At 36.3% G+C, this 26017-nt stretch overlaps 1 protein-coding gene across 4 annotated transcripts in view; it reads right to left on the bottom strand.

The window, feature by feature from the left end:
* Nucleotides 1-494: 494 nt before the first annotated feature.
* The window catches only part of LOC150107791 (tectonic-like complex member MKS1), a 289973-nt gene continuing 264450 nt past the window's right edge, over nucleotides 495-26017 (bottom strand). For all 4 annotated transcript variants that reach the window (XM_090391544.1, XM_090391542.1, XM_090391543.1 and 1 more), the window contains 3 exons: nucleotides 17036-17118; nucleotides 832-885; nucleotides 495-717 (listed from right to left, as the gene is read on the bottom strand). In XM_090391544.1, the coding sequence (XP_090247670.1) occupies nucleotides 624-717; nucleotides 832-885; nucleotides 17036-17118 (231 nt within the window). In that variant the 3' untranslated portion in view covers nucleotides 495-623. The remainder of the gene's footprint in view (nucleotides 718-831; nucleotides 886-17035; nucleotides 17119-26017) is intronic.

The following is a 26017-nucleotide window of genomic DNA, read 5'->3' on the forward strand; positions in this document are numbered from 1 at the left end:
GAACGGATGGCATGGTTACTGTGCTCAGATCTGGTCACCTGGATTTGAAGGGATGAAGAAACTTTAGAGAAGTGTGTAAACAAAATGACATTAGCACTGCGGAATACTGACTATGATAATGGACACTTGAGGACATACCATATGCAAAGTTTGGTGCGGAAGACAGAGAGGTAGCATAGACATATAAGTTGTTAAGAAGTATTTATTGGATGGTCAGAAAGAACATTTTTCATAGAATGGAACAGGAGAAAGGCTAACAGTGGGACTATCACTGAAAGTTATGCAAGAGACTAGTAAATGGGAATTTTGAGCAGCATAAAAAAGTGTTGGGTATGCGGAGTGCATCACTCAAGAAGTTGAGAGTGCCGAAATGAAAGTTTAAGGAGGGTACAATAAACCTTGTGGCAAATAAAGCATATCTCTCATGTTGAGTCTTATCACATTTTGGAGGTCCTGTGGCACTATTATTAATAACAATAATAATAAATAATATATATCACAAATATGACATTTTATATCAGAATGAGATTACAACTTTTGTTTATTTTATGTTCTTTTGAGCTGTTCTGAACAACAAAATTTGTTATTCAATAACTCAAAGCCTAGTTGTATCATTTAAATTTTTAATGTTCTTTGTTTCTTGCATCAAACATCCTTTTACGAGCTCTCTGAAATGCTTCAAGGACAGCAGCGATACTGTTCTGCATTGAAGAAATTCTGAAAAAAAAATGACAGAAATGGTTGCACTAGAACAGACTACATCTTGAGACCAAAAAAATAAAAAACAAAATATATATATTTAACATTTTAAATGAATCAACTGTTATTTACCTTACATGATCAAACATATCTTCACTTTTAGGAGTTCCTAGTGCAGCTAAAGATCTATGATAAAAAAAAGGTAATCATTCAATACTCTGAAGCTTTTTTTTACAAATAAAACATTTTATGAAACATTAAAGTTGTAATAATGATGATGAACATTAAAAAAAAAGCAAATATACAAAAAATTTAGTAATAACTAGATAATATACCTCTAAATTTCTTATTATCAAGATTGTCATGTTTGAATGAAAATTCATCAAAAACAGTTAATCAAATGGCAATTCATTAAATGACAATTCACTGAAAAAGCAATTCATCAAATAAATAATTAATCAAATAAACATTTAACAAATGGCAATTTATTGAAAAGCCAATTTATCATAAAAACAGTTGACTGAAAAAGCAATTCACAGATCAATTTCAACAAAATCATTCAGAATTATTATTATTATTAACATCTGACCTCCATGGAGTCAGAAATTCATCCTGGGAGGTACCCACTATTGCACACAAAGCTCATTCATCCATGTCTGAAACTGATTCAATGTGTCTACATTCACAACACACTCAGGCAATGCATTCCACTCACCAACCACTCTCCATGTAAAGAACCTATTCCTCACTCATCTGCTCATGCCCTCCTTACACATTTTCCAGAGATGGCTTCTTGTTCTACTCCCCTCTCCAATTCTATGAAAAATTGCTTCCATGTAAACCTGATAACAACCCTAACCAGCTTATATGTCTCAATCATATCCCTCCCCCCTCCTATTCATGAGGCTTTGCAGTTTACATTCTCTGAATCTGTCCATGTACCCCACATTCCAAAGACCACTAACCACCTTTCTGAATCTTCTCTGGACCCTTTCTAATATATCCTCATCACCATGAAAACCCAGAGACCAAATTTGCACACAATAATACATATGAGGATGCCTGATTGAGGCCTTATACAATGGCATCAATAATCTCTTTATTTCTGCATGTCAGGGTCCTCTGCATCACTGCCATTATCCAATGTAATGTCATCACAACTTGTGCAATGTGGCCCTGAATTTCAGGTACTTGTCCATCACTCCCAGATCTCAGATCTACTCGACCTCCTTTAAAATTTTCCACACCAAGTGTATAGTTTTCATCCCATTGTTGCTTACCAAATTTCAAAACCTTACACTTTGCAATATCAAACTGGCAGTTCCTGCCCATTCATGCAATCTATTCAAGTCCTCCTCTAAGGTCATAGCATCTGCTTTACTCTACTTGCTCTCCCAAATTTTGCATCTCTGCATATAACTAGTTAAATCCCAATATCATTAATATACAAACTGAACAACATTTTGGAATATTGCATACCCATATGCAACTTTTTGATACCTGTCTGACAGTCAGTCATGGATCAAACTCACTAGGCTGTTATCCGATCCTATCCATTTCAGTTTATTTAACTAGCTTGTTGTGTGGCAGTCTATCAAAAGCTTTCACAAAATCTAAGTATACTACTGTATATGCATCTCCCTTGTCCAAGACATTTGTCATCTTGTTATAGTATATAAAATTGATAAAACATGATCTCCCTTTAAAAAAAAATCCATGCTGATAACCACAGAGAATACTACTGTTATGACCCCATTTCTGTATCCTACTTCTCACTAATCTCTCCAGTACCTTTACTACAACTCCAGATATACAGGTTGACCTATAATGTGTAGCCACAACTTTATCACTATCTTTATGCATTGGATCAATTTTACCTTCTTTCCATTCCTCTGAGATCTGTGGAGTAAGACTCTTATTGAATAGCCATGCCAATTCCCTGGAACATTCCCTTAAGATTCCTGATGACATCTCATCAAATCCTATCACCTTATTGTCACCAAGGTTATTTATTTTATCAAATATCTCTGCTCGTTCACAATTAAGCCATCCTTTCCTATAGCCTCTACACTTGAGTTTCTCATGATTTCATTGTGATAAGGATGAAACACCCTTATAAATTGATCACTGAGTACCTCAATAATGTCTTTTGTAGCAGTTATTCTACCATTTTCATCCATTAACATCATCTTACCATAATCATTCTTCCTTCTACTTACGATATCTAAAAAACTCTCTAGAATTTTTTCTTTGCCTGATTTGCCAATTTCTGCTCATATTACAATTTCGTTATCCTTACTAACTGAGTCATTCTCCTGGCATGTTCTTTATACTCTTCATGTAACTGATTATTACTGATTCATCAAAACAATTACATTCTTGCTAATTATTGTTTTAAAGCTTTTGGTAGCATTACCTAAAATGAATGATAACATAAGCGGGGGATTACCAACTTGTAATAATTATTTTGTTGTATTTTAGAGTATTATTTCATAATATATGACTCTAGACTGCAAAGATGTCATCAATATGTTGTAGCCATATTGTTGATTTTGGGTCAAGAGCGAAAATTCTATCTTCCAAGTGTTCAAGAAAAATGTTGGCTAAGTAAGGTGATAAGTGTGAGCCAACAATATGTTGATGACATCTTTGCAGTCTGGAGTCACATGGAACAAGAACTCTTCCCGTTTCTAAATAGTATCAACAACCTATATCCTCACATCAAATTCACACTAGAAAAGAATCATCACAAGGTATTTCTTTTCTTGATGTGCACAATCAATGTAAACAAGATGGTTCCATTTCCACTTCTGTCTATCAAAAACCAACTTTTTCAGGTCATTATATCCACAATGCATTGGCTTGCCATCCATCTCAAAATATGGCATCATAAAATCTTTAGTATCCAGAGCACATAAGTTTTATTCCTCTGAAGAATCTTTAAAACAAGAATTGGAAATTATTAAAGATACAGCCTTACTAAATGAATATAATCCAATAACAACCCAAACAATTATTAACTATTCTCCTACACATCAACCCAGACAAGAAGAAGCCCAGATGCCTATACCATATATCAAAGGCATCTCTGAATGTTTGTCAAAAATTATGAAGAAATACAAACTCACTACTACCTATAAAAGCCAGCCTGGTTGGCTGAGTGGTTAGCATATCTACTCTGCAGCCAAAAGGCTGCAGGTTCGAATCCCGCCGTGGGAATGGATGTTTGTGATTGTCTGTGAAAATACTAGTGGTGGTGTTGGGTGGTAGATGGTGTTTGTGTAGTTGGTGAATTGAGTGGTGGAGACGAAGAGTAGGTGCCCTCCCTCGATAGTCTTTGGACTCCCTGGAGATGTCCTGTAATAATAATAGTAATAATAATAAGCCAATCAACCAAATTCACAATTTGTTACCTTCTCCAAAAGACAAACTCTCACCAATGATGCCACCTGGTGTATACGAAGTGCCATGTTCTTGTTACTTGTTTTACTATGGACAAACAGGAAGATCTATAAATAAATGCATCTCTGAACATCAAGACCACAGCAGTCTTATGAAACCTCATAAATCTGGCCTTGCACAACATGGAGTTGAAAAATGCTAACCACAGGATCCCATGGCAAAACACCAAGCTACTACATAAAGCCATCTATAAACATGAGTGTTTATATAAAGAAAGTGCTGAAGCCTTACGTCATAGACCCAATCTTAACCAGAAGAGCTGTCTCACTATTCCAAAAGTCTGGGAAATTGTTATCCTCAATTGAATAAAATAAATTTATCAGTTATATTTTAATTTAATTACAGCACAATAGTTTTTAATCCTTAAACATCATACTGTATACATAGAGGGATTCCAATATAAGCTTGCACATTAATGTTTTTTTTTTTTAATGTAATTCCTACTGTGAGTGAATATATATTCATCTTAAGTCATAAGACATCATCAGTCAAAATATATATTCACTCATTCACCACCACCTTTCAAAGCAAAGAACCTAGTCCACACACCATCACCATAACCTCCAAGGGATGATCTCTTGTTCTCCACCTACTCATCATGCATTAAAATTTTCTTTTATGTCAATCTTGTAGAATCCCATTAGTAATTTATATGTTTCTATCATGTCTCTTCTCCTCTGTCTGTCATCTAAATTCTGCAACATACACAATTTCAATCTATCCTCATAGGAAGCATTCCATAAACCTGTCACTAGCTTGATCTCTGAATACTATCACCATCTCCTGATCTCAAAGAAACCCAGGTGACCAAATCTGCACAGTAGTCAAGATGTAGTCAAATCCTTTACTTGTTAATATGTTCTTCAATATCCAAGCAATCCTTTGAGCTATTTTGCCAACGTTTGCAGTATTCTTCCTGAACTTCAAATTTCTATCCAGTGTCACTGCCAGATCCCTAGCCTCATCAATTTCCTGTAATCCATTGCCTTCAATATGATGCAAAGTATGTAATCTTTTCATCTCAAAGTACATTACCTTACATTCTGCATCGTTTAATTGACAACCATTGTCCTTTGCCCGCACTGCCAATTTATTGAAATCATCCTGTAGAATGTCTACATCACCTTTATCATTGTATATGCATTGCCCTTCCTAGTTTTTCATGATAAGCAACTGAGTATTCCCCCTTAAATCTTCCCCACCAGCCTCAATCCAATTTGCTCCAATTTATTGTAATAGTTTTCCATGCACTATTCTGTCAAATAACTTTGCAAAATCAAGAGGTATCACAGTGTAGCCATTTTCTTTATCCAATTCCACTGTCACTCCATTATAAAATGTGAATAAATTAATAAGGCAGGAGCTATCTTTTATAAAGACATGCTTCTCCCTATAGAGTATCATATTACTATCCTCCAATTCCTAAATTTTAACTTTAACCAAGTTTTTCAATACTTAATCACTACCATTGTCCTAATAGATACTAATCGGTCTCAAATTTGCTATAATATGTAATTTGATAGTTTCATTACATATACCTTTATGTTGAGTACCTCCAGTTCATCTATCTCAATTCTCACATCAGCCAATGTCCTATCAGTAACCACAAAGTCTCCTCCACCTGCACTGTTGCAAAGTGATCAATTTGCAAGGGTGTGTTTTCTTCTGCTTCTGTCACTTTCCTACCATCAGCACTGAGTAAAGTTATCCTTCCATTATCATTCTTTCTCTTACTTGCTATATATATAGTGAAAAATACTCTTCTGGATTTACTTTGGCCTGCTTAGTTAATTTTCTCTCAAAATCTGATTTGGCCTTCCTTACCATACTAATTATCCTTCTTGTCTGTGCTTTGTGTTGCTCATAAGTATGCTGATCACCTTTTTGTTTATATTACTTCCAAAATGCTTTTTTTCTTCTAGCTCCTGTTAATATTGCTACTTGTTCACTACTCACTTAATCCCTACTCAGCTTATCCTTCTGATACTGCTTCTCTCATACAATCCCTGACCACTTCTGATGCAATAATGATTCATTCCTTAATTCATCAACTTAATGTATCGATGATAGTTGACTACGGAGCTTCTACCTTATAGTTCCACATATAGACCTTCTTAATAACTACTTTTTACTGTTTGACTACCTTCCAAACCAATACCTTGTGATCACTTTCCCCAACAGGTGGCAGTGTTGATACCTCATTCACAACCATAGCCTGTGAGGATATCACTAAATGTGGTTGTGAATGAGGTATCAACACTGCCTCTTGTTGGTGAAAGTGATCACGAGGTATTAGTTTGGAAGGTTGTCAAACAGTAAAAAGTAGTTATTAAGGTCTATATGTAGAACCATAAGGTAGAAGCTCCATAGTCAACTAGCATCAATACATGGGGTTTATGAATTGTGTAGAAAAGATGTTGACAGTGCATGGGAAATGATAAGGCAGTATCTAACACAAGCAATGCATAACTGCATACCAAGAGTTAAGCGAATAAATAGAGTAGGAGTGAGATGGATGAATGGTGAAATCAAGCAAGCATTGTTACAAAAGAAGTTGTTATGGAGGAAGTACAAGACAGTTTGCAGTGAAAGGATGCATGAAGAATATAAAGTGCAGACCAGAAATGACAAGAATGGTTAAAAAAGAAAAAGCAGAATATGAGAGGAGATTGGCCAGTCAGGTCAAAGCTTATCCAAGGGAATTTTTCTGCTATGTGCCAAGCATGAGGAAAATAATTATGGAAGACCGATGCTGGTGGATAGCTATGCTAGCAGGGTAACCATAGCAAATGATAGAGTGGAATTATTTAATGAACACTTCATCAGTGTTTATCATAGTGGTGTGAATGATGGTGTGCAACATATACGAGGGTGGTCTGAAAAGTTCTTGGCCTAACAATGAAAAAACGAATTTATAATTTCGAAATTATTTTTATTTTTCAACATAATCTCCCATAAGACTAATACATTTATTCCAGCAATGCTCCAGCACTATTATCCTGTCCCTGTAGTGGTTCTCAGTAATATCTGCAGAATACCCTTCTACAGCTGCAATCACCTCTTGATTCAAAGAAAAATGTTGACCAGCGAGGAAGAGTTTTAGTTTTGGGAAGAGACAGAAGTCAGAGGGAGCCAAATCTGGGGAATAGGGTGGATGTTCCAACAATTCATAGTGCAGATCCCTTAATTTTCCCATTGCCAAAACACCTTTGTGGGCTGCATTGTCCTGATGAAAGATGATTTTTTTCCTTCTGCAAACTGGGTCTTTTCTCATGAATTTTTTCATCTAGTCTGGTTAAAAGATCGGAATAACATTCCCCAGTTATTGTTTTACCCTTTTCAAGATAATTAATAAACAAAATGCCTTTAGCATCCCAAAACACTGATGCCATGACCTTTCCTGCTGATGGAACTGACTTTGTCTTCTTTGGTGCTGAATAACTGGCTTCTGTCCACTGTTTTGATTGCTGTTTGGATTCTGGTGTATAATGGTGAATCCAAGTCTCATCCATAGTAATAAATTGATGCACAAAATTAGTTTTATTCTTATTAAAATGCTCCAAGCACTGTTCAGAGATTTTCATGCGCGTGCGTTTTTGATCTGCTGTGAGCAAGTGCGGCACCCATCTTGCGCAAAGCTTTTTCATTTGCAATTCTTCATGCAAAATATATGGTACATGTTCTTTTGAAATGCCTATAGTCTCAGCAATTTCATGCACTTTGACTTGCTGGTCATCCAAAACCATATCATGCACTTGATCAATGATTTCTGGTGTTGTTACACTTTTTGGACGTCCTTCATGTGGATCATCTTTAAGGCTGGTATGGCCATGTTTAAACTTGGCAGCCCATTTCTTAATTGTTGAAAATGAAGGAGAAGAGTGCCCATATTTATGAACTTCTAATGAATTTATTTTGGCATTAAAGCTTCTTTTACAACCAATTATAAAATTAGCTTTACAAAAGCTAATTTTATAACTGCACGATACTCAATTTTATCCATTTCAAGGAATTTAGACAGCACTTTTGCTTCAGACAGCTGTATAAAATAAACTACTGTTGGGTTTCTTTTTATGCAGTGGATACGTTCCACGGAAAACAGCATATAAAAAATCGCAAAAAAAGACCTAACTTACATTGAAAAATTAATAATACATTCCATAATTTTCTAAAACCGAAGCAATGAATTAAAATAAACCTAAAATCGCATAAAAAGTTTTTAAAAATTCAGGAAAATAAGATTGCCTAAGTTTGTTTTAAAGCTTTATTCATTTAATTTTATCGAAAAGTAATTTTTTTTTTTACTTTTTTTTTATCAGAATTATTGTCGCTATTAGACAATATTTGGCAACATTTGCGAATTGGTGTGAAATCACTTTCATCACCAGAAGAGATAGTCAGCGCATCAGATCTGTATGGTAAAGGCAATGGTTCTTCACTAATAGAATTAGCTTCACCCTAGTTCTGTAATGATATTTTTCTTCTGACAATGTAATTATTATTATTATTATTATTACGGGTATCTCCATGGAGTCAGTAGACTCATCGCGGGAGACCCAAACTAGCAAAACAATATCTGCCTTATCTCTTCTTGAATTCATTTACAGACGAAGAGCTCACAACTAAGTCAGGCAATGAATTCCACTCATTCACCACCCTCGGGAAAAAACCTTGTTCTTGCACCGTTGTTACCCACACTCTTCTCTCATTTCCAGGGATGACCTCTTGTTCTTCCATCACTATCACACAGCTGAAACATTTCCCCTGCATCAATCCTATAAAAACCTTTCAGTAATTTAAATGTTTCTATCATATCCCCTCTTCTTCGCCTATCAACCAATCTCTGCAATCCACAAGCTCTCAATCTATCAATGTAGGGAGCATTTTTTACATCACTCATCAACTTGGTCACTCTTCTCTGAACCCTCTCCACAGCCACCTCATCTCCAAGGAATCCAGGTGACCAGACCTGAGCACAGTAATCCAAATGTGGAAGTATCAACGCTTTATAAAGGGGAATAATAACCTCTTTATCTCTGGATGTCAGTGTGTTCCTCAACAACCAAGTAATCCTATGTGCAATCTTGGACACCTTAGCAATGTGTCCTCTGAACTTCATCTCCCTATCTACCAACACCCCTAAGTCCCTAGCCTCATCAATCTCTTGGAGTACCTTTCCATCAATGTAGTACACAGCTGGTAATCTTTTAATCCCAAAATGCATGACTTTACACTTTTCCACATTGAACTGACATTCATTATCTTTTGTCCATTTTACCAGCTTATTTAAATCATCCTGCAAACTTTCAACATCAGCTTGATTTTTTATTGCGCTACCCAACTTTGCATCATCAGCAAACAACTGAATATCTCCCTTTAAGCCATTTCCTATATCATTTATATACAAATTAAACAACAATGGCCCAAGCACAGAGCCCTGAGGCACGCCACTGGTCACCTGCCTCATTCTGGACTCAGCTCCTCCATACACCACCTTATGGTATCTCTCCCTGAGCCATTCTCCTATCCATATCACCAATTTAGTATCCATTCCCATCTGCTCCAATTTGCATAACAGTGTTCTATGGGGTATCCAAAGAACACTGTTACACATCATCGCAAAGTTTAATCAGCGATTAAACTTTGCGATGATGATTTTACTAATTTTTTATACAGCTCACGATATCAGACATACAGTTCTTCAGCTCACGTTGAAATTTAAAGGCTCATTCAGAATTTGTGTCATTAACAAGAAAATGATTTTCCAATATATTGTACAGTTCAAGACCTTCTCAAATTATATTTGCAGTGAGGGAACAAGTTTTTCTTCTGCTTCACTATCGTTATTCTGGATCTTCGACGATATCTAAAGTTAATCAATATCCAATAATATCATTGTCACCTAAGGCATTATCCACAAGCAATTCGTCTACATCATTCTGGCTAAATGTATCAAAACCTTCTCCACCAATTTCATATGCCAAACTAATGATTTCAGCTGATAATGTAGTTGTTTGAATGGTTGCACTGTTTGCAACACATCCAGGCCAAGCAACTTTCCAGCAGGCATTTTAAGTTTGTGGTCTTATTTCAGCGATAGTAGATGCAACATGATTTAAACAGTCCAAAATATAAATTTTTTTCCAAACGACAGTTACTGTTAATCATTCATTTTCTAGTTTATCCGATATAAATTGAAAAGTGTGCTTAATGTAATATTTTTTAAAAGTAGCAATTATGCCTTGATCTAACTGCTGAATAATGCTTGTTGTATTAGAAAAAAACACTAAATGTGGATGATTTGGTGCATTGTCAACAATTAATAAAAGTTTAAAATCAAGAGTTTTTTGTTTCATATATGTTTCCACTTCTGGTACAAAGCAATTATTGAACCATTCAGTAAATACAGCAGTTGTTACCCAGGCCTTTATATTAGCCATCCAATGTACCAGAAGCTGTTTTAGATCTTTGCCTTTTAGAGCATGTGGTCTTAAGAGATCGATTTACTAGGAGGGGTTTCAACATTCGATTCCCATATGCACTGCTACAAAGTAACAACATTACTTGATCTTTGCTTGCTTTAAACCCACTTGCTTTTTTCTCAGACTTTGCGATGTAAGTTCGACTAGGCATTTTCTTCCCAAACAATCTTGTTTCGTCAGTGTTAAACACTTGATCGGGACAATATCCACCATCTTCAATAATTTTGGCTAACTTCTCTTGAAAATTTTTCTCTGCTTCTTCATCTGCTGCCACAACCTAGCTGTAATCTTCACGTTATGTGAAGTGCATTCAAAAATCAGTTAGCCATCCTTTGCTAGCCGAAAATTCTTCATCAGCCTGGGAAGCGGAAGTAGATGGCTCCAATTGCTTCATCTGTTCATAAAATCGAAGAGCTTTTTGTTTAATTAAATAACCACTTATAGGAATTCTTCTTTGAGTTAATTCTTCAATACAAATTAAGAGCGCTCATTCCATTTTTTCTAATAAAGCATCTCCTGAGTACTATGATAATTTGGCACTTAGTTTTGTGCCAGAAATGACAGATTTTCTTATTGCGACTTCATTCTTTTTAATTGCTCTTATAGTAAATTCCCCTAAATTAAAATGTTTACCAATTGGCGTAGATCCCTCTCCTTTTGTTAAGCAATCTAAAATTGAAATTTTCATTTCCAAAGAAAAGCAATCTCTTTGGTGCTTTTTTTTCTCCATTAAACCAAATTAAATCTTTAAAATAAAAATTAGCAAAATTTAGACTTACGATAATGAAAAGACAAACACTTACTCACATGCCAAATTAAACTTCACGGACACTCACTGCTTACACGTTATGCCAGAATGTGCTGCAACACGCTGTTCATTACGTACAACAGGGAAACCCGGAATTTCCATGAAATATGCACCGCATAAAAAGGGACCTGAGTGTACTTGATAGAATGACTTGCAATTTCACATGGATGCTTATGACAGATGTACCAACTTAGAAAAAAATCTTGCTGATAGTGTTGTCATCTATGGTCTAGACCTAGAACATTTCAGACCACCCTCGTAGAAGGGAGGCAAGAATTAGGAGAATTAAAGGTGAATGAATCAGAGGTATATCAAATGTTGCTTGGATTAGATGTTAATAAGGCTGTGGGAATGCATGACATATCACCACGTATTTTTAAAGAATGTGCAAAAGAGTTAGCCATGCCCTTGTCCACTGTAATTCTCTCATTATTTAATGAGAGAATTGCAGTGGGTAGGGTTCCTAAGGAGTGGAAAGAAGGCATAATAGTACTACTCCACAAGCATGTTTGAGAACAGAAGTTTCCAATTATACACCAGTCTATATATCTGCATTGTGATCAAAGTGTTGGAAAAATTGGTTAGAAATAGAATACAGGATTGGGTTGATGAACAATAGGATTCTTTATGATAGTCAGCATGGGTTTATGAAGGGTAGGGCTTGTTTTAGTAATCTGCTTGTGTTTTATGATAAGGTGATGTATTTGATAAGGGAGAATCATATACGGTGATATTCTTGGATTTCGCAAAAGCATTTGATAGATTACCACATGATAAGTGGTAATCTATCAAATGTACAAGCTGAAGAGGATAGGAATAGATAGTATATTGGTTAGATGGATCGGAAATTAGCTCTCTGAATGATACCAGCAAGTTTTGTATGATGGAATCATGTCTTAGAAAAGGAAGGTGACCAGTGGCATGCCTCAGAGTTCTGTTCTTGGGCCCTACTGTTTAACTTGTTTGTTAATGATATTTCACATGGATTGACTGGGGATCTTCAAATGTTTGCTAATGATGCAAAGTTTAGTAGAATTATAAGAGTAGTGCTGAAGTTAATTCTCTAGAGGAAGATTTGAACAGACTTTTAGCTTGGACAAATGAGTGGGGGTGCAGTTTTAATATTCATAAATGCAAGGTGTTACACTTTGGGTTACAGAGATATAAGGTTATGTACTGTATTGGTGGAGCTGTACTTCAGGAAGTGGATGAGATTGGGATCTTGGAGTGATAGTAGATAGTGGACTGAAGTTCTGAGGGCACATCGAAAGTGATGCAAAGACTGCACATCGTATTGCTACTATGATAAAAAGTACATCGATATGTAGAGATAAGAAGTGGTGGTGCATCTATATAAGGATCCGTGTGTAGAGGCTTAAGTGCTGTGAGGACATCGTGTTGAGGCTTAATCGATTTTTTACAACACTCAGAAAGGATTAAAACAGAATTTAATAGTTCCTATATTTCGTCTCAGTCACTAAGACATCTTCAGGGATTACAAAAAAACTAATGTAATATAAATAACACAACACTAAGCCCAACCATGTGGGTGACACTAAAGTCCTAACTAGGTGGAGCGACCTCTAAGGGCAGTTGTAGGTGGCATGGAATGTAGGGTGGGATCTTGGGTATTTTTCTCAGAAGAACAAAATCTACAAGCAGATAGAGGGAACTGCCATGGCCCTCTCCCCTCTTGCCAATTTTTATATGGAAGATTTTGAAAAACAAGCCATAGACTCAGCCTTCTATCAAACCTTCTATCTGGCTAAGAGACGTTGATGATGTGTTCTCTATTTGGCCTCATGGCCCAGACACATCAGACTCCTTCCTCAGTCACCTCAACAGCCTACATCCAAGAATCCAGTTTACCCTTCCTAGACACCTTAGTTACATGCCTTCCTAATGGTACACTTTCCTTCACTGTATATAGAAAACCCATGCACACAGGCAGATACATTCACAAACTCTCCCACCACCACCCTACTCAAAAATATGGCATTATTAAAACTCTTACCAAGAGAGCCCACAATCTTTGTTCCATTGGAACTGCCTTACTACTGAACTTGACCACATACACAACACTTTCCTCTCCAATGGCTACAGAGATCACAGTATCAAAAAAATAATCAGTTCCTCCCCCATTCCCCAGTCTTCTTGTCAGAAGAGTTTAGAAATGCCATCACCATACCCTACATCAGTGGCACATCCAAAAAAAATAGCCAAGATTTTAAACAAGTACAACCTACACACAGCATTTAAGCCCCACCGCAAACTTGCTACCCTTATCCGTTCTACAAAAGATCAGCTCCCTCCTCTCTCTCAGTGCCTGGAGTTTATAAAGTACCCTGTTCCTGTAAGCTGGCATACTTTGGACAGACAGGCAGATCAGCAACCATCTGCATGGAGGAACACAAGTCATACATCTACAACCATGACTATGGTTGGTCAGGCCTTGCTAACCATGTCTTGGATACAACACATAGGATCTCATGGAAAAAAACCACCATTCTCCACCACAGCAAATTCAAAAAAGAGAGACTTTCTTAGAATCAGCAGCCGCTCTCAGAAATCAACCAAATCTTAATAAATACAGTTGCATTAAGCTTCCTAAGATTTGAGAAACACTTATCACCAGAGGTCCCAACCTACATTCCAGGCCACCTACAACCACCCTTAGAGGGCGCTCCACCTAGATAGGACTTTAGTGTCACCCACGTGGTTGGGCTTAGTATTGTTTGTTATTTGTGTTTAAGTTACATTATTTTTTTGTAATCCCAGAAGATGTCTCAGTGACTGACGACGAAATATAGGAAGTATTAAATTCTGTTTCAGTCTTTTCTGAGTGTTGTAAAAAATCCATTAAGCCTCCAACATGATGATCTATATAAGGCATGTGAACTACTGATCAGATTCGGTCACCTATTTTTCATTGTGATGTGAAAAACACTGATGTGATATGAGGAAAAGAGGAGATATGAGAGTCCTTCAAGTTAGTTTAGGGAGTCTATCAGATTAATATGGAAGAAATTATAAAAAGAGTGGATGTTAAGATGGGATGAATGAGAGGTCATCTCTGGAAGTTGTATAAAGATGTAGTGAAGAAGAGTGTGAAGAATGATTTTTTACGTGGAGAGTTGTTATTGAGTGAAATGCATTGCCTGAGTGTATTGTGAGTGCAGGTAGTTTAAATAACTTCAAAGCTCATTATGATAGATGTTGCTGGTTGAGTGAACCTCCCACAGAGGTTACAGATTAATAATAATAATTATGGCTATAGCTCCTACAGAACAGATAAAATATTACGTCTTCCCTACCTCCTCTTCCCTAAATACACAAAACCATAGCACCACTATTCCTGTCTTATATATGCAGCATACATCTGAAGAAATACTACTTTCATGCTGCATGCAAACCACACTTCAAACTAGTAACCCTGATCTGTTCATCAAAGGACAAACTCCACCCTCTATTGCATTTTAGTGTATAAAGTGCACTGTGACTATAACATACACTATCTACCGATAATTGTCCAGACACCCTTTGAAGTTATGGGACATTCCAGGTTTGTTAATAACATAAAAACTGATGTACAGATAGTAGGAAGCAGAATTTCATCATAGCAGTTGAATAATGGTATGAAAACATGAAGTGAACTCAGTGACATCAAGAGAGGTATCACTGTTGGCTGTCACATTGGTTACACGTCCATATGTGCCATTGCTACTCAACTGGAGTATCCAAAATCAGCGGTTGGTGATGTGATCAACAAATGAAGATGTCCTGACATCACTGGTGTAGGAAAACACCCAGGGCAGCAGCCAAAAATGGACTGACATGGATAGGAGGGTATTAAAATGGGTGGCATGCAGAAACTGTCTACAATCGGCACAGACCATCCATGATGAGTTCCACAACACCAGTAACACCATGGTGAGTACTAATACTGTACAAAAAGAACTCCATTTCCTGGGTTTCCATGGAAGAGCAGTGGCAACAAACTGAATATATGACAACAATGAACAAGGTGGCTCATCTGGCCTGGTGCAAAAATATGTGAACTGGACAATTTACCAGTAGAAAATGGTACTCTGGAGCGACGAATCAAGGTTTAACTGTTTCCAGTTTGGTGACAGGGTGTGGCGGCAGCCTGGTGAATACTTTTTTACCATAGTGTGCCATGCCCACAGTAAAGTTTGTGGTGGAGAGTAATGGTGTGGGATGCATTCAGCTGGTTTGGAGCGGGACTGGTCGTTGTGCATGGTTCCATGAAGTCAACTCAGTAACTTGATATTCTGGAAATCAGGTGCTGCCTACACTGTGGAGTTTTTATGGAACGGACCCATGTTACTATCAAGATGACAATACTCCATGCCACAAAGCTGCAGCTGTTATGGAATAGTATGAATAGATGGGTGTTAATTGGTGTGCCCTGGCCTCAACCCCATCAAACACTTGTGGGATGAATTGGAGCAGCGGTTGAGGTCCAGAGCAGAACATCCTTGATCTGTTGCTGAACGCATTGCTGCTTTGATGGAGGAATGGAGACAAATTCCACCTGATATCTGCCACACATTGGTGGAAAGCCTCCCTCAAAGGGTGCAGGAGGTGATCAAATCCAAAGGTGGACATACCAGATATTAAGGTTTGCCTGCTGGTATCAACTGTAAATTGCTAAAGTGTCTGGACAATTATTGGTAGATAGTGTAACTTACTATGAACAGACAGGAAGATCTTTTAACATTAATCTCAGAGAACATCAGTTAGCATCCTGTGTGATGGGGTGTCCAATGCATAATCCACGAGTCAGAACTGGTGGACCCATACTCTGGAAACCCATATAGGATCAGATGAAGAAAACTGTGTGCTATACAAGTCACAACACATTGGAGAGACTATTTTTAGAGCCAGCAACAACTATGAAACATCTAATGTTAACCAGCATGGCTGCATTCATTTGCCAAAAAATCTTGGAGATGATCAACTTTAACCTAATAACTATAAAGAAAGAGAAAAAAAAATGCTATTTATACAACATGGAGAATGATGAATTAGGAATGTAGATCTTTTGTGCATTACAATCAAATTGTTTTCTACAGCCTTTGTTGCTCATGTATTGTAACAAATAGTTGTGGTGTGAAGATGCTGGTTTGAAATTCATTGAAATATAAGCAAGTTAATAAAAATACTTTCATGATTTATTGTTTTTTAGCACAGTCATACTATGGAAAAGAGATGAATAATCCTTAGTGAGTGATACCAGTTGCTTATTAGTCATAAATTGCTGGATATTCTTTGAAATTAATATGCCAGCATGGCTAACCACAGACTGTGGGTTTAAATTCCACTGTAGGCACAGATGCTTGTGAATGTCTTTAGATGGTAGATGAATTTCATCAAATGGTATGAGATCATCATTCTGCTTAGTGGAGGCTTGTATTTGCTAGGAAAAAAAGTTACACATTTAATATTTAGAGAAGGGTTTCTGGATTATGTATCCCACACACTCATGAAACAAATACACTATATGTTTAACCTTTTAGAAGTGGGAATCGCATTAAAAAATTTTTTCTGTGACTCAACTTACTGGGAATGCTGAATGATATGAAGTTTTATGTTGACTGATCCAGTAGATTGGATTTGAACTCCATATTTGCTTAAGTGTTGACCCTATGTTAAAAATTAATAGAGATTATCAATATCACAAGCGAAAACTAATTTAGATACAGAACATAAGTAAAGAAAATCTCATACTATTACTATTGTAACAGAAAATTTTAGCAAATATTCACGATTATGAGAATCATATCCTAAGAGGAAATACTGTAGACAGGGATATATATATATATATATATATATATATATATATATATATATATATATATATATATATATATATGATGATGATTTGTTGTATTAACTCGGAATTGGGATATGTTCATATTTTATATGTCAGTATATAAAAGTATGAATATATATATATATATATATATATATATAATGCAAGAAAGTATAGCATAAACAGAATTAATCATAGAGAAATGATTATTACTATTGCTAAACTCCATATTAGTTATTATTATTATATTATATTATCATATTATTATTTGGCTGGAGAACAGATATGCTCTCCAGCGAAAAGGCTACTGGTTCAAATCCCGCTGTGGGCATGTTTATGATTGTCTGTGAAAATAGTGGTACAGGTGGGAGGTAGATGGCACTGGTGTAGATGAGGAAGAGTTGTAGAGCAGGTGTCCTCCCTCGATGAGTCTTTGGACTCTCTGGAGGTGTTATGTAATAATAATAATAATAATAATTATTATTATTAGACTTCCATGAAGTCAAACACTCACTGCAGATGGTCTTCACACACACACACACGCACGCACGCACACGCACGCACACACTCACACACACACACACACACACACACACACACTGAATCATGTCTTAAACTCATTCACTATTTCTGCACTTGCTAAGCTCTCAGGTAATGCATTCCACACATCAATATTCTATACAAAATATTTCTTCTCACTTCTCTACCCACACTTTTTTTTTTCAAACAATTTCTAAAGCTGGTCTCTTATTCTACCTTTGTCAGCTTCCATTCAATGAAAAATCTCTTCCACATACATTAATCAGATAAAGATCCTTCTTCAACTTATACGACCCAATCATACCCACCAGGCTCTGCAAATTGCATTGCCTCAATGCCGACACCTGAGTCACTAATCTACAGGCTATTTTCAAAATATCTTCATTCAATTGAAAACCAGGTGACCAATCTGTGCACTATAATCCATATGTGGCACGAACAAGGCTGACACAGTGGAACCATAACCTTTTTACTTTTATATGTAAATATCCTCCATCAAAATGGAGTTTCTTTAGATCAGTTAATAATGATATCCTTTTGGTTGGAAAAACCTAGATTTGAATCCTGTCTCAAACATGAAGAAGCATTATAAGGGATTTTCAACCAAAGATTAGTCAGCCACACACACACACACACACACATGAAATTTATAGGCATAATACGCTAGCCACATTCCTACCTTCAGTTGCTTTAGCTGTAATTCTGAACAACCTCTCAGTCATAATCCATTATGTTCTTGCTCACAATTTTCGCACTAGAGCTTTAAATTTCAGATACTTGCAAACACATTGAACATCAGATACTTTATCCAATCTGTCCCTCTCTTCAAGCTGTCACCACCAGTTATATATGTTCTTTGTTCTTTCCATCTTTGCCTTGATGGCAGAAAGACTTATCTACCCACCAAAATTTTAAATTGAAATCCACATGCAAAGCCACATCCCATTCTGCTACTCATGGCTATAAAACTTTGCATTGTTTGAAAACAAGTACATGTTCCCATTAAACCTCTCCAATTATCATTAAGATATAAAATAAACAGCAATGGCCCTAAAGCCGTTCACCCTTCACAACTTGCTAATATAGACTACCAATAGCCAATCCATCATAATGGCAAATATTTGTTGGATTTCTGCTAAGGACATGGACTGGTTATTACTAACACCATGTTCCAACATAAAAATGTGCACAAATTCACATGAAGAGAAGAGACAAGGAATAAGAAAAGTCTCATTGACTATGTTATTGTTGATAGCGATGTTTTCTCCCTTGTGCAGGACACCAGAGTGTACAGAGGATTTGAAATTAGAAGTGATCACTATTTAGTCTTAAGCAGAATAAAATTCAATTTCATATTGAAAAGAATAACACGTAAGAAAGTTTTAAAGCAAATAAAAGTTGAGCAGCTCTCAGATGTGAACTGTAGACTAAAATACACAAAGATTATTGAATAAAAAATGAAAGAGTTTCAGAACAGGAACCAAACTTTAGAGATTCAGTGTTAAGACTTGAAGAAAACCTTGATTGATTCAGCCAGAGAGGCATGTGGTGAGGTTGTCTGCTAGGATAGAAAAATCAGAACTCCATGGTGAACACAGGAAGTTAAAGAGGCAGTGAAGGAAAAGAAGAAAGCATATCAAAAGTTCCTGGCAAATAAGTCAACTTGTGCTCTTAGAGAATACATAGACAAATGTAAGAAAGCTAAACACTGTGTAAAACCAGCTAAACAAAAGTCATGGGAGGACTTTGGCAAGAACAGAAAAAAGAAGGTGGCAAAATATTTTGGAGGTTGTTGAAGAAGCTTAGAAATAGAGGAAAGAGTACTGTAAAAGGAGTTAGAGATGATAAAGGTGACATGAAAATGGGAGAAAAAGATATCCTTGAAGTATGGAGTAATTACTTCGAGAAATTGCTAAATGAAACAAGCAGTGATAGCACAGTGGTAAAAAACACTCAACAGGCATACAGTCAGGAATACGTATCCATACTTGAAAAAGAAAAAGCCATCAAAGGCTTAAAATGTGGAAAGGCAGCAGGAGTAGATGATATCTGACCAGAAATGCTAAAGTATGGTGGTATAAAAGTCTTGCAGTAGCTGCACTGCATAGCTCAGAAGGCCTGGAGAGAGGGGCAAATTCGTGATGATTGGAGCAGAGCTCTCATAGTACCCACATATAAAAAGGGAAATAAAACTGAATGTGAGAATTACAGAGGTATTTTCCCAACTGAGTGTTCCTGGTTGAAGATATATGCAGGTATACTTGAGAAACGGTTGAGAAGCATTGTAGAAGAAAAGCTTGGTGAAGAACAAGTTGGATTCCTGTCAAATAGAGGCTGTCAGAATCAGATCTTCACTTTACTACAAATAGTCGAGGAAGCATGGGAATATAACAAAGATCTCTATTTGAGTTTTGTAGATCTGGAAAAGACATATGATAAGGTCCAAAAGAGAAGCTATTCAATATGCTACAGTTATATGGTATCAATGGGGCATTATATCAAGCAATACTTAGTCTTTATTTGAGTTGAATTGAAGGAAGTACAGGAAGATGGTTTAATGTTAAATCTGGTTTGAGACAAGGATGTACATTATCACCTCTGTTATTCATTACCTATATGGATCACATTATGAAGGAAAGTGGTATTAAACAATATATCAAAATTAGAGATGTTAATGTCAGCTCTTTGCTTTATGCTCCATCATCCCAACCTGAATCGTAATGACTGCATATCTATATCAAAAATCTGGGAAAGCCTAATCAAGATTACTCATTAATAATTTTTTTTTTTTTTTAATAGCAAATTCAATCATGTTTCTACTTCAAAATATTTCGTTTCATACTTAGTGATATAACATCACGTGGCATGTTCTAATTTCAACGATCTATTGTTAGTATTCTAGCTTGTATATTTTTTAAACTGTTCTTGTAATACCACCGACGATGGTCTGCTATTTCCAGACCGAAATATTTGGTTAAATAAATATCTTTCTTGTGATTACGTGATTATATCATTATGTGGACGATGTAATACTTATCAATAAATCCGCTACAAGTCTGCAAGATTGTCTCACTAAATTGAATAACTGTTGTAATAGATATGGTATGAAGATCAGCAATAAAAAGACAAAGACAATGAAAATAGGCAGAATCGTTGAAAATGTCAAATGCATTGTGAACGGAGAACCTGTGGAACAAGTAAAACATTTCAGCTAATTAGGCACAATTTTTAGTGAAGATGGTAAATTAAATATGGAAATAGACAACAGAATCAATAAAGCTGATATAGTAGGAAGTCAAGTGAATAAATTCATATGGAATATGAGAGAAATTAGTTGGAATACTAAATTAGCAGTATACAAGACAGTGTTCAAACCAGTTTTAACTTATGGATCTGAGAGCTGGGTCAAAAGTAAAACACCTGACCAAAGACTAGAGACTGCAGATATGAGAATCCTGAGAAAGATTACAGGCATGAACAGATGGCATCAATGACAATATCGTATTAAAAATGAGGTATTAGGAAAGAACTTGACATTGTCAGCATCCAGGAATGCGTTAGCAGAGCTAATCTCATGTGGTATCGTCATTTAAACAGAATGGGCGAGGAGAGATTGGCAAAACAAGTGTTCTCTGCTAGGTTGGCAGGAAAATGACCCAGAGTAAGACCAAGATATAGATGGATTGTTACGGTACAAAGTGCCTTAGGCGACAGAAATATAAGATCTGATAATATTGGAGTCTTGACAAGTAACAGACTGATCTAGAGGAAAATTGTAGATAGGAAGTTAGTAATGATGTAAATTGTTCATGTAATATCATCATATCCTGTACATCCCTTGAGAGTATATGTCAGGAATTTGATGATGATGATGATGATAGCCAATCCAACTCACTATCCAGTATCTAAGAAACTGAATATGCACTTATTTCATTATCTAATATACACTTGTTACTCTGTTTTAATATGTCAGTGGTCTGCTCAAAAATGACTTCCCTTTAACAAACTTATGCAGAAACACAGAGAATTTTGCTGTTATCAAATCAATTTGGATCTACTCTGCTACTCAGAGCTCCCCAACTTTGCATCATTTGACAACAACTACATATCCCAGCTTAATCCTCTTTCAATATCATTAATATATAAATTAAACATTAATGGCCCTAATATTGACACTATAACAGAAGCTCCCAAAATTCTACGTCACATTTGGTCACCAGGTGTTGAAGATAAAAAGAGAATTTTTGAGCTGTGAAAAGATAAGTTGTATTTTATATTTATTGTATGGCAATATTGATAGTTTTAATCAAATTTCCTTGTGCAATAGCTGAGATTGGTATGTGGCATTAGGTTGAATTTGAGCTTGTGTATTAATTAATTTTTGTGTGGTCATTGATTCAAGACAAAATGGTGGTGAGAGTGAGGAGTGGCATGAAACAGTAATGTGAGTGGTGTACATTTTTTGAAAATGGAATGGTGCCTTGAATGTAATATATACATTTTAGATATTGAGGATGTCTATGTAAAGAGGGTGAATACGAGAGGTGAGTGAGCATGCATATGTAAGAGGTGTGGCATGCTTATGGACTATGTGATATTATTGAATGTGAGCAGTATTGAGTAAAAAAAAACACAGAATGGGTGATCACAAGTGTAGATATGGAAGCAAGAAAGTGATGGTAAGATAGTGTGCATGATTGATAGCAAGAAAGATAGGCCAAGTGATAGCAAGACAGTAAGTAGGCAAGAAAGGCAGTGAGAAAGAAAGTGCGACTGACAATGTAGTGTGAATAGAAGTGGGAGAGTGATTCAGAATGTGAAAGCGGAGTTGGTGAAGATGAGGCAGGAGAGGAAGCATATGCAGAGTGAAATGAGGGAAATTACATACATACATGGAAGAGTGAGGAAGAATGGAACAAAAGATGGCTATGTGAAAGACATAAAATCATTTGAGAGTGGTTCTGTATTAAGATTGAATTATTAGAGGTGTTCAGAGAAGGTGCGCAAGGTTTATTTTTATGGAGGTAGAACGACCCGAGTTATTGAGGCATTTCATATGAGGAGTAAGTGAGTGAATGAGTTGGTAGTGGTAGTAGGAATGAATAATTTAGTTGGGTACAAGGAATGGATATCAGGAGGTTGCTGAGGAGATTAAAAGATAACAGTGTGGTTGGAAAAGTATTCAGTGTGTTTACCAGGTATGATAATGATGAATTAAGACTGTTAGCAAAGATCATGAATGATATGCTAGCAGAGATGTCAGGAAAAAGAAGTGCATCTTGTGAACGTGCATGATGAATCTGAAGGATGGATGGAACAGTATAAGAGAGAAAGACTGTATTTAAATGGTTTTGGTGTGAGTCAGTTGAAGATACTGTTTCTGGAAGAGAGTAATGACTGCATTGAATAGAAGATCTGACAAAGTAAGAAGTGATGTAGAAGAGTAGAAAAGTAGAGTAGAAGAGTTTGTGAATGGAGAGAAGAGTAGCATAAGTGATGAGGAATAAGAGATCAGAAACAAATAACAGACTGAAAAATTCAGGATGGACTGGGAGATGCATGAGAAGCGTGGATGTTAGATACAGAAATGAACATATCAAGCTGAGAAAGGACTGCAGTGGTCAGAAATGTAGGCAAAGCATTTGGCTCTGAGATTGCAAAATTAGTGGTGATAGAGAAATGGTTGGAAGTGGGAATGAAGGAGTTTTAGCTGAGAAGTGGTGTTAATAGGACTTGTTATAGAACTAGAAGTTAGCTATATTTGTTTACAGATAGCAGAATTATAAGAAATAAGGAGAACAAAATTGATGATTGATGTATTGATGAAGTTCATTCGCTCAAAAATTGTCAAAATAAGTAAGACATAGTTGGATGACTTCCTGACAAGAATAGAGATAGAGGGATGATGTTTTTTTTTTGTGAAGACAGGGGAAAGAGGTTAGGAGGAATGTAGTTGGTGGTGAGAGGGCAGTGAGAAAGAAATATGTAGGCAAAAAAGGGTGATCATTATGCAATATTTTAATTATGATAATATAGATTAGAATAGGCCTGTGTAGTCCTGTGGAAATGGTAGAGTAGAAAGCAGTAACTTTCTTTGTGCAGCCTAGCTGTATGCAGCTAGGATGCCCAAAGAAAGATCATTCTAAGTTCAATTCTAGTCACTAACTAGAGGAACTTTTCCTAGGTCTTTCTTTGACCAGGTTCCTGTTTGCTAATCTCTGGAATGAGCAAGTATAGTTTTTTTTTTTTCTCTCCCCATGGAAGCATAGGTTTTTCATCACATACACTCAAGAAAATCAACTGTAGAATTCACATATGTGGTCTCTAATCCTGACAGTGTCAGGGTTAGGGACCACTAGATGGCAACAATTGTTTTCCATACTCTCCTCCCTGGATGCCAATTACAATCATTCAATAATCTTAGGCCAGCTTTCTGTGGCTAAGAGTCTACATTTCTTGTCTACTAGTTTCTAAAAGTTGGTTAGAGATAAATGGTCTTGCTTACATCTTTTGGAGAATAAACAGTGTTAGTGGATTTTAGACTGGCATCTTCGGACAAGGAGAATAAATTTCTAGAGTTTTTTAGAGTCATTTAACTACCTTAGGCAGAATGTAACAAAAAGCACATGAGGATCAGAGGTCTTGGATTTGATCATCCAATTACAGGATGTTATTATAAATGGGAGTATCAAATCTTCCTCCAGTTAGTGGAAACGAGTATCGATTGATCAGCTGGTTGGTGGCCAGTCATGTGAAGACTTCTGTGAGAAAAGGATATATACAAAACTATATGGCTGGTGATTATGACAAATTCAGAAAACAGCTTGCAGCTATATCAAGGAATTAAGAATTGGATGGAAAAGAGATCAATGCTGCTTGGGCCCTAATTAAGATCTGTCTGGCAGGGGCAATGTTTGAATGTATTCCAAATGTCAAGAGAATAAAGTAGGCATGGAATAGATGAATGAAGAAGAAACAGACTGCATGAAGAAGGCATTATGAAGGTAGCAGAAGATGAGAAGTAATAATCAGTTGCATGAGGAGCACAAAAATCAGACAAGTTTGGTGACTCACATGGTGAGGATAGCAAAAGTGCAGTATGAGCAGCAGTTAGCTAATGAAGTCAGAATAAAATCACATGGAACTCTTTTGATACATGGCAAGTAGAAGAAAGAATAATTATGGAATGATAATATCCTTCCATATCATTGTTTCAGTGGTTATGCAGAAGATGGTAGAATGATAACCACTGCAGAGCATATAGCTCAGATATTAAATGAGCAGTTCATCAAGGAATTTCGTCCTTGTGAATGTGACGTCATGAAGAACTTGAGTGCGGTGGGAAAGGAGGAGAAGGAAATCTGATAGTGAGTGAGCAGAAAGTATATGAAAAAATGAGTAAACTTGAAGATAATAAGGTTGTAGGACTTCATTACATATGGCCACATTTTGAGGGAATCTTCGAGGTAGTCAATGATAGCTTTGGCATTACTTTTTAACAAGTCTTACATTTGGCCAAATTCCAAAGGATGAGAAAGAGGGCAAAATTTTTCTTCTTCATAAGACTAATAAGCCTTAAATTATAAGCCAATCTGTATGTCTGGAGTTGTCGTTAAAGTACTGGAGAGGTTAGTGAATACCAAGATTCAATATTGAGTTGACAATTTTCTTTTATGGACAGCATGGATTTGCTAAAGGAAGAATATGTGGTAGCAATGTTAGCAAAGGAAGAATATGTGTTATAACAAGGTGAGTGCAGTGAACAATGGAGATGCATACATAGCGGTGTTTAGACTTTCCAAAGGCCTTTGAAAGACTGACTCCTGATAAACTGGTAATTAAACTGGAATTGGATGGGGTTGGATAGTGGATCAGTGACTGGATTAGAGATTGGATGTCTGATAGGCCTCATCAAGTTGTATTCGGGACAACATTCAAGAAGAGGAAATTTATTAGTGGTGTTTCCTAAGAATCTGGGGCTGTTCCTGTTTAACTTGTATATTAATGGTATTGGGAACGGTTTGAATGGTGATATGCAGCTGTTTGTAGAGAATATGAGGAGTATACCTGAGTAGATGTTATGGAGATGTTATTCACCTATCCTATTCTCAAGAGGACTTGAGAATAGGATGGGTGAATGGACAAGTAACTGTTGTTAACAGTTCAATGTTGCAAAGTGTAAAGTTTTAA

The sequence above is a fragment of the Typopeltis vanoorti genome, chromosome 4 (genome assembly GCF_054136105.1).
Source record: "Typopeltis vanoorti isolate ZY-2024b chromosome 4, IOZ_Tvanoo_1.0, whole genome shotgun sequence".
In the NCBI taxonomy this organism is placed as follows: domain Eukaryota; kingdom Metazoa; phylum Arthropoda; class Arachnida; order Uropygi; family Thelyphonidae; genus Typopeltis; species Typopeltis vanoorti.